This window comes from Mesoplodon densirostris, chromosome 5, assembly GCF_025265405.1.
Source record: "Mesoplodon densirostris isolate mMesDen1 chromosome 5, mMesDen1 primary haplotype, whole genome shotgun sequence".
Classification (NCBI taxonomy): Eukaryota; Metazoa; Chordata; class Mammalia; order Artiodactyla; family Ziphiidae; genus Mesoplodon; species Mesoplodon densirostris.
In genome coordinates this window covers 70,234,050-70,244,650 of record NC_082665.1, presented here as the reverse complement: position 1 = coordinate 70,244,650, position 10,601 = coordinate 70,234,050, and the positions used below count along the sequence as shown (strand labels likewise).

General features: G+C 40.7%; 1 protein-coding gene across 1 annotated transcript in view; it reads left to right on the top strand.

The window, feature by feature from the left end:
* Positions 1-5,082: 5,082 nt before the first annotated feature.
* Positions 5,083-10,601, top strand: part of ACP3 (acid phosphatase 3) — a 41,753-nt gene continuing 36,234 nt past the window's right edge. The window contains exon 1 of the mRNA XM_060099959.1: positions 5,083-5,196. Within this exon, the coding sequence (XP_059955942.1) occupies positions 5,083-5,196 (114 nt within the window). The remainder of the gene's footprint in view (positions 5,197-10,601) is intronic.

Sequence of the window (10,601 nt, the reverse complement as noted above, 5' to 3'; positions counted from 1 at the left end):
TGCCTCCAGTACTTGATTAACTATTTCCTTCCCATATTAGGGAAGTTTTCAACTATAATCTCTTCAAATATTTTCTCAGTCCCTTTCTTTTTCTCTTCTTCTTCTGGAACCCCTATAATTCGAATGTTGGTGCATTTACTGTTGTCCCAGAGGTCTCTGAGACTGTCTTCAGTTCTTTTCATTGTTTTTTCTTTATTCTGCTCTGCAGCAGTTATTTCCACTATTTTATCTTCCACATCACTTATCCGTTCTTCTGCCTCAGTTATTCTGCTATTGATCCCATCTAGAGTATTTTTCATTTCGTTTATTGTGTTTTTAATCGTTGCTTGATTCATCTTCAGTTCTTCTAGGTCCTTGCTTCTTGCATTTTGTCTATTCTATTTCCAAGATTTTGGATCATCTTTACTATCATTATTCTGAATTCTTTTTCAGGTAGACTGCCTATTTCCTCTTCATTTGTTAGATCTGGTGGGTTTTTATCTTGCTCCTTCAGCTGCTGTGTGTTTTTCTGTCTTTTCATTTTGCTTATCTTACTGTGTTTGGGGTCTCCTTTTTGCAGGCTGAAGGTTCGTAGTTCCTGTTGTTTTTGGTGTCTGTCCCCAGTGGCTAAGGTTGTTTCAGTAGGTTGTGTAGGCTTCCTGGTGGAGGGGACTAGTGCCTGTGTTCTGGTGGATGAGACTTGATCTTGTCTTTCTGGTGGACAGGTCCACGTCTGGTGGCGTGCTTTGGGGTGTCTGTGGCCTTATTATGTTTTTAGGCAGCCTCTCTGCTAATGGGTGGGGTTGTGTACCTGTCTTCCTAGTTTCTTGGCATAGGGTGGCCAGCACTGTAGTTTGCTGGTCATTGAGAGAAGCTGGGTGCTGGTGTTGAGATGGAGATCTCTGTGAGATTTTCGCCTTTTGATATTATGTGGAGCTGGGAGGTCTCTTGTGGACCAGTGTCCTGAAGTTGGCTCTCCCACCTCAGAGGCACAGCACTGACTCCTGGTTGCAGCACCAAGAGCCTTTCATCCACCCGTCTCAAAATAAAAGGGAGAAAATGTAGAAAGAAAGAAATAGTAGGAGAAAGAAAGAAAGAGGGGAAGGAGGGAGGGAGGGAGGAAAGAAAGAAAGAAAGAAAGGATGGTGGAGGGATGGAGGGAGGAAGGAAGGAAGGTAGGAAAAAGAAAGAGAGATGATAAAGTAAATCAAATAAATATGATAAAATAAATAACGTTATTAAAATTAAAAGTAATTATTTAAAAAAATTAAAAACAAAACAAAACAAAACAAAGAAATGGACAGATAGATCCCTGGGACAAATGGTGTAAGCAAAGCTATATAGACAAAATCTCACACAGAAGCATACACATACACTTTCACAAAAAGAGAACAAGGGAAAAAAATCGTACATCTTGCTCTCAAAGTCCACCTCCTCAATTTGGTATAATTCATTGTAAAAAGAGGAAAAGGGGGAAAAATCAGAGACCTTGTTCTCAAAGTCCACCTCCTCCGTTTGGGATGATTCATTGTCTATTCATGTATTCCACAGATGCAGGGTACATCAAGATGATTGTGGAGCTTTAATCCGCTGCTTCAGAGGCTCCTGGGAGAGATTTCCCTTTCTTTTCTTTATTCTCACAGCTCCTGGGTTTCAGCTTTGGATTTGGCCCTGCCTCTGCATGTAGGTCCCTGGAGGGCGTCTGTTCTTCGCTCCGACAGGACGGGGTTAAAGGAGCAGCTGCTTCGGGGACTCTGGATCACTCAGGCCAGGGGGTAGGGAGGGGCACATAGTTTGGGGCAAGCCTGCGGCGGCAGAGGCCGGCATCACGTTGCACCAGCCCGAGGTGTGCCGTGCGCTCTCCCGGGGAAGCCGTCCCTGGATCCCGGGAACCTGGCAGTGGTGGGCTGCACAGGCTCCCGGAAGCGGGGGCATGGACAGTGACCTGCGCTCGCACACAGGCCTCTTGGCGGTGGCAGCAGCAGCCCCAGCGTCCCACGCCCGTCTCTGGGTCCGCACTTTCAGCCACGGCTCGTGCCCGTCTCTGGAGCTCCTTTAAGCAACGCTCTTAATCCCCTCTCCTCACGCACCAGGAAACAAAGAGGGAAGAAAAAGTCTCTTGCCTCTTTGGCAGCTCCAGACTTTTTCCCAGACTCCCTCCCGGCCAGCCATGGTGCACTAACCCCTTCAGGCTCTCTTCCTGCCGCCAACCCCAGTCCTCTCCCTGCGCTCCGACTGAAACCTGAAACCCGAGCCTCAGCTCCCAGCCCTGCCCGCCCCGGCGGCCGAGCAGACAAGCCTCTCGGGCTGGTGAGTGCCGGTCGGCACTGAACCTCTGTTTGGGAATCTCTCTGCTTTGCCCTCCGCATCCCTGTTGCTGAGCTCTCCTCCGTGGCCCGAAGCTTCTCCCCTCCACCACCTGCAGTCTCCGCCCACAAAGGGGCTTCCTAGTGTGTGGAAACCTTTCCTCCTTCACGGCTCCCTCCCACTGGTGCAGGTCACCTCCCTATTCTTTTGTCTCTGTTTATTCTTGTTTCTTTTGCCCTACTCAGGTACGTGGGGAGTTTCTTGCCTTTTGGGAGGTCTGAGGTCTTCTGCCAGCATTCAGTAGGTGTCCTGTAGGGGTTGTTCCACATGTAGATGTATTTCTGATGTATTTGTGGGGAGGAAATTGATCTCCATGTCTTACTCTTCCACCATCTTGAATCTCCTCCCGAAGAGAGTCATTTTAACCCACAGTCACACTCCCTGCCAGGAACAGCCTGCCTCCCATGACTGGCTAATGCAGGGATTAAAGGCTTGGTTGCTCTCCCCAATTCAGGATAACTCCAAAAGACCATCGCAGCTTCAGAATTACTAGCAGCGTCAGCTGAGGCCTTCTCTCTCTTCCCAGCCCTGTTTATTTCTCCTCCACCTACTGTTTTTGATCCTGAGAGCACTCCCTAATAAATTTCCCCCATGCAAATCTGCACTTGGAAGTTTGCTTTCTGATGAGCCCAACCTGCTCCGCTTATGGAACTTCCTAACACTAGGCCAATTAGAGGTTGAACACTTTATATATGACAAAAGAAGTACCACAAGGGACAAAAGTGATTTCACTAGTAAGTTCTGCTACATATTGACACTAAAATGATTGCCATGTTCATTGGGATGTCAATAAAGACAACCCACTATTTTTTCAAGTGTCACTTTCAATAATATCATATTCATATATTCATTCCCAATGACATTTTAGGTCTTAACAAAGACCTTATGAGTTCAAGGTTCAGGAGACCAAAGAAGATCTAAAATGAGATCCATCTGAATTTAGAGACTTTTCAGACTCAACATCATGGTATTCAGAACTACATTTATGATCTCTGTCTCCCTTTATAATTTGATGATCAAAGTAGAAGTTAGGATGATGACTGAAATAGAGTAGAAGTAAAAGCCATTCACTTATTCCAACTTGACTTAAGTTTGAGTTGAGATGTATTCAATTCAATTTTTCTGGCACTCTCTATAAAAAGCTGCTGCTGTTATTGTTGTTCTTACTTGGAAGGCTAAAAGAAGTCCAGAAGAGGTGACACAGTAAAAGTAGGGTCTGGGTAAGAAGTAAGGTTTATCCAACCTAGCACAAGATGGCACAGATAGGTTAGAGCCATTATCAGGAAGCACTAAAGCTATAGCCAGAATACTGCCAGGTATCAAACGAAGGGTGAGACAAGGAAGAAGATAGGAGAAAAAGGAGCTGGCTGGTTCTTGAGAAAATAAGACATTGCACAGAATCAAGTATCTGACACAATTTAAAGTACATGGTTCAGAACTAAGCCTGTGTGGATGATAAGTAGGTGTTGGAGCTTCCTTTCTCAGGTTGCCTGGTACATGTAACAGGAGTCCAAGTTGTGACTTCATCTCTGCCCTGGACAACCTCTTAATTTCCATCCCCTTTTCCCTGCACTCATCTCCTCAATATCTCACCCATTAAAAATGACAGTGGGGACTGGCAGGTGGAGAATGTGATGGCAAAGAGAGGGTCACAAGTCCCCTTAAATATCAAACCCCAACCATACATGCATTCCTTCTCCACACATATTTCCCTACACTGGAAAAAGCAACAGCTCTCCTATGTACCACATTCTAGGGCACCCTGTGATCACATAACAACAGAGGTCTCCCAAGTGCAATGTACCAGAGAATGGTTTGTTCCCTCCTCTGATGAGGTGGGAGCATCCCGACAGGCAGCTTTGCACAAAAAAATCCTGTTTTAGCCTATATGGGGCTGACAGGTCGGGAAAAAAATGGAAATCTAAATTCCCTCAGTCCGGATTATCCTCTTTTGTAGCATTCTTGATTAAATCATGGCTGGAGAAGCAAGGGTGTGACTTGCCCAGACTGTAAGACTCCCGGCCAGAGTTGGTGACTAATAGTACAGAGCTGTAGGTTAGTGTGTGGTTGTTGTTTGTAAACTGTGTCAGGTTAGGTAAGGTAATTGTAATCCTAATTTTGAGATACCTCAGAGGAGCCCCAAATATCTTAAAGTGTGACTAAAAATTCTCAAAATAATGTTGCTCTTACTTTTCTTCTACTTAAAAAGAGGCTACATGAGAGTTTAGAAAAAGAAGCCATGTTTGGCCTGGTGAATACACCCAAAATATGTTGGTATCTGCAGTTCCTTTCATACTTCTCTCCCTATAATTCTGGATTGCCAAAAAAATTAGGAATCACTGGCCTGAGGTTTCCAAAGTTAGGGTCTATCCCTTTCCCAAGTGACAGCCACAAAACAAACATTGTATCACACCCCATCTAAACAAAGGATAAAGATAAACTAAGAAAGAAATATCTAGTAATGTGCTCTGTGACCTTGAGCAACAGCTCTCCCCTTTCTGGGCCTTAGTGTTCTAACTTAAATCCAGAAGACTATAAGCTCTAACACCCAGCCCAAAAATGATCTGACCAGACACAGGCCAAACCCCACCCCAAGCCACCTGGAGATTTTACTATTCATGAGTCTTGGCTCCTCCCACTTCCCTTTCAATCCCTTGGTTAAATAGTTTCCCCTCTAATGGCTTTTGCCCTGGAAGCAGCATGTCCAAACTCCAGCCAGAAGCAGCATACCCCAGCATGAGAGCTGCCACCCTCCTTGTGGCCAGGGCAGCAAGCCTTCGCCTTAGCCTCCTGCTTTCCTTCTGGCTGGATCGAGGTGTGGGAGCCAAGGAGCTGAGGTTTGTGACATTGGTGAGTAGACTTTCCTCATTGCTTTTTCCTTAAAATTGTTACCAGCAGGGTCTGAAAATCAAGTGTCAGGTTTCATTTTACCCTAGTGTAGTCTCCTGAAGACCAAACTCAGATAGCTGAATATGCAAGTTTTGCAAGTTCCTCATAATGAAGAGTGAACATGTCCTGACAAAAGCCTGTTTGGTTTGGTTATTTTTTACTTAGCCAGTGTTAGTTATCTATTCACTTACTTTACAATGCCTTGAATGTAGATTCCTTTTGATAGCTACTCGAGGCCAGGAGACACCTCCTCTAGGTCTGTTTAGCACCAGAAGCTAAACTGGCTTCATTCAATTTAATGATTATATGTTGGCAAGCCAAAAAAACGTCATTTTCTGAATTAAGTAGCCCCTTCCCGTTTTCCTGATATATTTATAAGCAGCCTTTGAAGCATAAAAGTAAAACTAAACTCGAGTTGTAGGATGACTTCCTGAAACATAGATTTGGTTGACCATTAAAATCATGTTTTTCCCCACCCATGGTATGTGTGACAAGTTAGGAAAGGGGGGATGGGGCAGCTACTGTATGTTGTCAAGGAAAGAAAATATACTATTGGCATCGCCTTAAAAAATAAATAGGGAGAGAGTTTGCAAAGTAAAGGGGATTTACTACTTTACTGTCTTGGAATTAATTCCTTTGTATCTCTCGCTTTCTGCATGGTCTTTGATTCTCTCTGTTTCTCTTTCTCTTTTTTCTGTTTTACTCGCTGTCTGTCTCTGCCTCTGACCCTCTCCTTGCAATTTGCAGGCTTTCTTGATCTCTTTTTCTTCATCACATTTTTTCATTTGATAGAGTGAAGTATGCTGATAAGTACATTTCCTTTCTGAAAGAATATCCAAAATTTATTTTTATAATTTCAAGGAAAGTCATCTTTTACTTAAAAATTAAACATGAAGTTCCTATTTTTCTCAGCTTGCTGTACTCAGGACTCCTTTCTTTACTTCCTAAAGAAAAATTTCATAACCATATGTTTATGCAAATCATGATTTTTAGTCCAATAAATCTTTACTAGGTCATGAGTCAATAATGAGAGAGTGAGAGACCAGAGAAATATATCATCAATTTATTTATGAATGATTCACAAGCTGTCAGGCTTCTGTGTTAAAAAAAAAAAAAAGCTGTAGAACACTGTGTACTTTATATAGGGAAATCCATGTGAGTTAGACTTTTACTTATATCAGTGTGTTCCTTGCAAACATGTGCATTAAGCAAGTGTAGGGACTCTGCAGGAATTGTACTGTCAACACCATGACAAGCTGGTTGAGGGGTAATCCTCTTTGGGATATTACAGTGAACTCTCAGCTAATGGCATCTAGTCCATTCTCTCCTCCATGTTTTACAACAGCTCAGGCTGACTTCCCTTGGCTACCAAACTGTTGTGGGTTTCCTTTCTCCCTCTCTACTCTCAGTTAGCATGTGTTCAGGGACTACAAGTCAATACTAAGTTAATACCTAAGAAAAACCTTACAAAGGTAACTCTCTAGGAGCTAAAAAATTTAACAATTATCACACATGACTAACGTTAACAATTTTTCCTACCTCAACTTTCTTCCATTAGTGGTAGATTAAGGGCAACTTAATACATCTTTCTTTGCTGGAAGATACCACTGTCTTCTTTTTACTGATTACAGAGAATATCTGACTGTAAATGGTTCAATTATATACCCAGGAAATTCCCTAGAAAATTATTAGGAGAACAAGAATAAAAGAAATGTACCTCTGATTAAAGTGATAATATTAATGACAATAACCAATAGTTACTTAAATGCTTACTATGTGCCAGACACTGTTCTGAAATTTCAATGGATTATGTTACATTATCCTTCCAACAGCCCTATAAAATAGGGTTACCAGATAACACAGGATGTCCTGTTAAATTTGAACTTCAGATAAACAGCAAATAATTTTTTAGTTATGTGTATGTTTCCATGCAATATTTGGGCATGCTGCATTTTTGTTTGCTAAATCTGGAAACTATTCTATAACGTTTTTGTAAAAACCTTATTAACCCTATTAACCCTGTTTTATAGATGAAGGAATTGAGGCACAAAGAGATTAAGTAACTTGCTCATGATCACACAGCTAGGATTTGAACCCAGGCTGTATGATCCCAGAAGCCTGCCCTTAATCACTAGACACATTCTGTTCCTGCTGTGTGTGCCTAACCCAGCACATGAAGCTGAGGCTTCGCCATCCAGTGTATTGGCTTCACTCATAGTCAGCAAGTGGTTTCCTTGCTTTTCTACTGTGATACAAAAAAGAAAACAAATCTTCCCCGGTTCTGAAAAACTGTTCTTGGCAGAAAGAGCAGGAAACTGTCCGGTTCTTGTTCTCTCTCATGAACAGAGTCACCACATACTCTTTTGAAACAGGTTCACCAACGTGCATCCATTGGAATACTAGTTTGACAAGTTGTTAACAGGTGTTTCAATAGTCAAATCAGATTGGAGAAGAAAACGTGGGTTAAAATGTTTTTAGAGGTCTCAAATGCAGAACTTTTCAGAGTCTTTATTATTCTAATATGTACTGTGGCTTTCAAGGAAAGGATCTAGTAAATCATATTTCCTAAATTTTGACTACAGAATACACCTCCTCTTTTTTTCCATAATGTCTCATAGAAAACCCTTAGAGAATTGCTGTTTTATAATTTATAGAGAGAATAATAAGTATGGTGAGTCTCAAGGTACCCATCAAACAGCTTCAGTAATTTTCACTCATGTCCATCCTTGTTTCATCTATATGCTGATGCACTCCTAATGGACTTTTTAAAAGTAATCCCATATATCATTATTCCATCCATAAATAGGGAAATGCCATTTTAAAACATTCTCTCTCCCCTAAGCCAGGAAAAACCACAAGTTCAGGTGATCTCAAAGAGAATAATTCCTTCTCATTCTACCTGGGTTTTACAAAGAAAGGGATGATAAGTCACAAAGTCTCATTCTTCGTGGTTAACCATGCAAAATTTCTGCTAAGTAATAGAATATCCTTGATGCAAATCACCTCCAAATCTTCAGCACATCATCTCTATACTGGGATGGGTAACTTCCATACTGTGGTTAGGTAAACTCAAATGGTTCTGGCCACCACACACTTTCAGGGATGGCAGACCTTCTGGGTTTTTCCTCAATCCTCCTAGGAAAGCCACAGATTGACAATTTACTGGTCAGGCTGACAGTCTAATACTGTTACCAGTTTTCTAATGCTATGTGCTAAAATAAAAGTTCAAAGCCATACCTAGGAAAATATTGAACTTTCATTAATTCAAGTTCTAGCATCATTTACCAGGTATAGGACTGAGAACAGGTCACTTAATCCATCTGAGCCTCAAATTTCCTAAACTTATAGTTGGGGATATTGATCATAACTATAATTTCTATTTCACAAAGTTGTCTTTAGGTTCAAATGGCATGATATACATATGTAAGTGTGAACCATTATACAAATTTAAGGTGCTGCTGTTAGTCACCAGTCTAAAACAGAAACTTTCCAACTTTTTGGATAAAATCTAGGTGAGCCTTAATTATTCATTTTTTAAATTGTGGTAAAATACGCAGGACATAAAATTTTCCATTTTAAGTGTATAGTTCAATTGCATTAGGTGTATTCACATTGTTGTGCTACCATTAAAACTATCCATCTCCAGAATTCCCTTCATCTTGCAAAACTGAAACTTCATATCTATTAAACAGCAATTCCCCAGCCTCGTCCCCTTCAGCCCCTACAATCACCATTCTACTTCCTGACTCTATGAATTTGACTACTTCACGTATCTTGTGTAAGTGGAATCATACAGTACTTGTCTTTTTGTGACTGGCTTATTTTACTTAATGTCCTTAAGGTTCTAGATGATCCTTCATTATTTTTCAGCAAAGAAAACTTTAGGTATTAGATAGTTATCATGTCCTCTAGATCCACAGGCTAACAGCTTACCTTGTTTGTACTCAAGTCTCCCCCACCTGTGAATTCTAATGTATTTTGTCTTGGGGGAGACACACATTTGTATGTAAGTATGGCTTGAGGAGGGGAGAAACTGGAGGGGAGAATAGAGAGGGGATACTATCACAGATCAGTAAAAACACAGTGAAGACCTGAGTTGGATCAGAAAGCAGTAGAACTGGAAAAGAAAAAAAGTTTCTTTTAAAAATTGTGAGGATAGAAGAATCCCTGTGGGTTGACTGTGGATATTAAGGAAGAGAAAGAAGTCAAAATGACCCTGTTTTCTAATTTTGATTGTTGAAAAAATGATGAAGCCATGAAATAGGGTACATGAAAGGCATTAAATATTTGAACTTCTTAAAAAGAAATATGAGAGGGAATTCCCTGGCAGTCCAGTGGTTGGTACTCAGTACTTTCTCTGCTGGGGCCCTAGAGTTCAATCCCTGGTTGAGGAACTAAGATCCCATAAGGCATGTGGCTCCACCAAAAGAAGAAGAAGAAGAAGGAAGAAGAAGAAGAAGAAGAAGAAGAAGAAGAAGAAGAAGAAGAACAAGAACAAGAACAAGAAGAACAAGAAGAACAAGAAGAACAAGAAGAACAAGAAGAAGAAGAAGAAGAAGAGGAAGAGGAAGAGGAAGAGGAAGAGGAAGAAGAAACAAAATAAGGGATATAAACACCAAAGAAATTTATAATATTATGTACTACACAATACCATACAGCACAGTGGTTAAAAGTACAGGCTCATGAATCAGACCACCGGGGTTTGAATGCCAGCTCAACCTCTTCCAAGCTGTGTGACTTTGGATGAGTAACTTAACCTACCTGTGTCTCAGTTTCCTCATTGGTAAAATGGGGATAAGAGTGCTTCATGGAGTTATTGTGAGGCTTAACTGATTTAATACACAAAAGTACTTAGAAGCCTATCTGGTAAATGTCTAAAACATTGTAACCATTGTGTTGTGTTGACTATATACAGTCACACAATTATCTCATGTATCTTTTATAATGTTCACATAACCAGTTAATTAAAATGTCAATTTTTTTCTATTTATTCTTTTTATTCTCAAAGAGTGAAGTATTTTCTTGTCTTTTTTCATTTAAAATTGATCAGTTTTCTTCCCAGCTTTGGGCCCCTGGCACAATAAAAACTGGAAAAATCTATATATTTAAAATGTGACAAGAAGTTAAACAGATTTTACTCATTTCAACCATTGTTTGACTTACTAATCGGCTGATTTATTGGTCCTTCTTAACTTTTGGTTAGAATAGATTACTGATTGCCCTTTTATTTGCCTTCATCTTCATTGTTGTTTGAACAGTACCTTTGAACACAGACAGAAACTTCTCAAGTCCTATAAACTTCTTTTTCATTTCTATTAAAATAAGAATTACAGTTACAGCTACCATACTGTAAGCATCCACTAGAT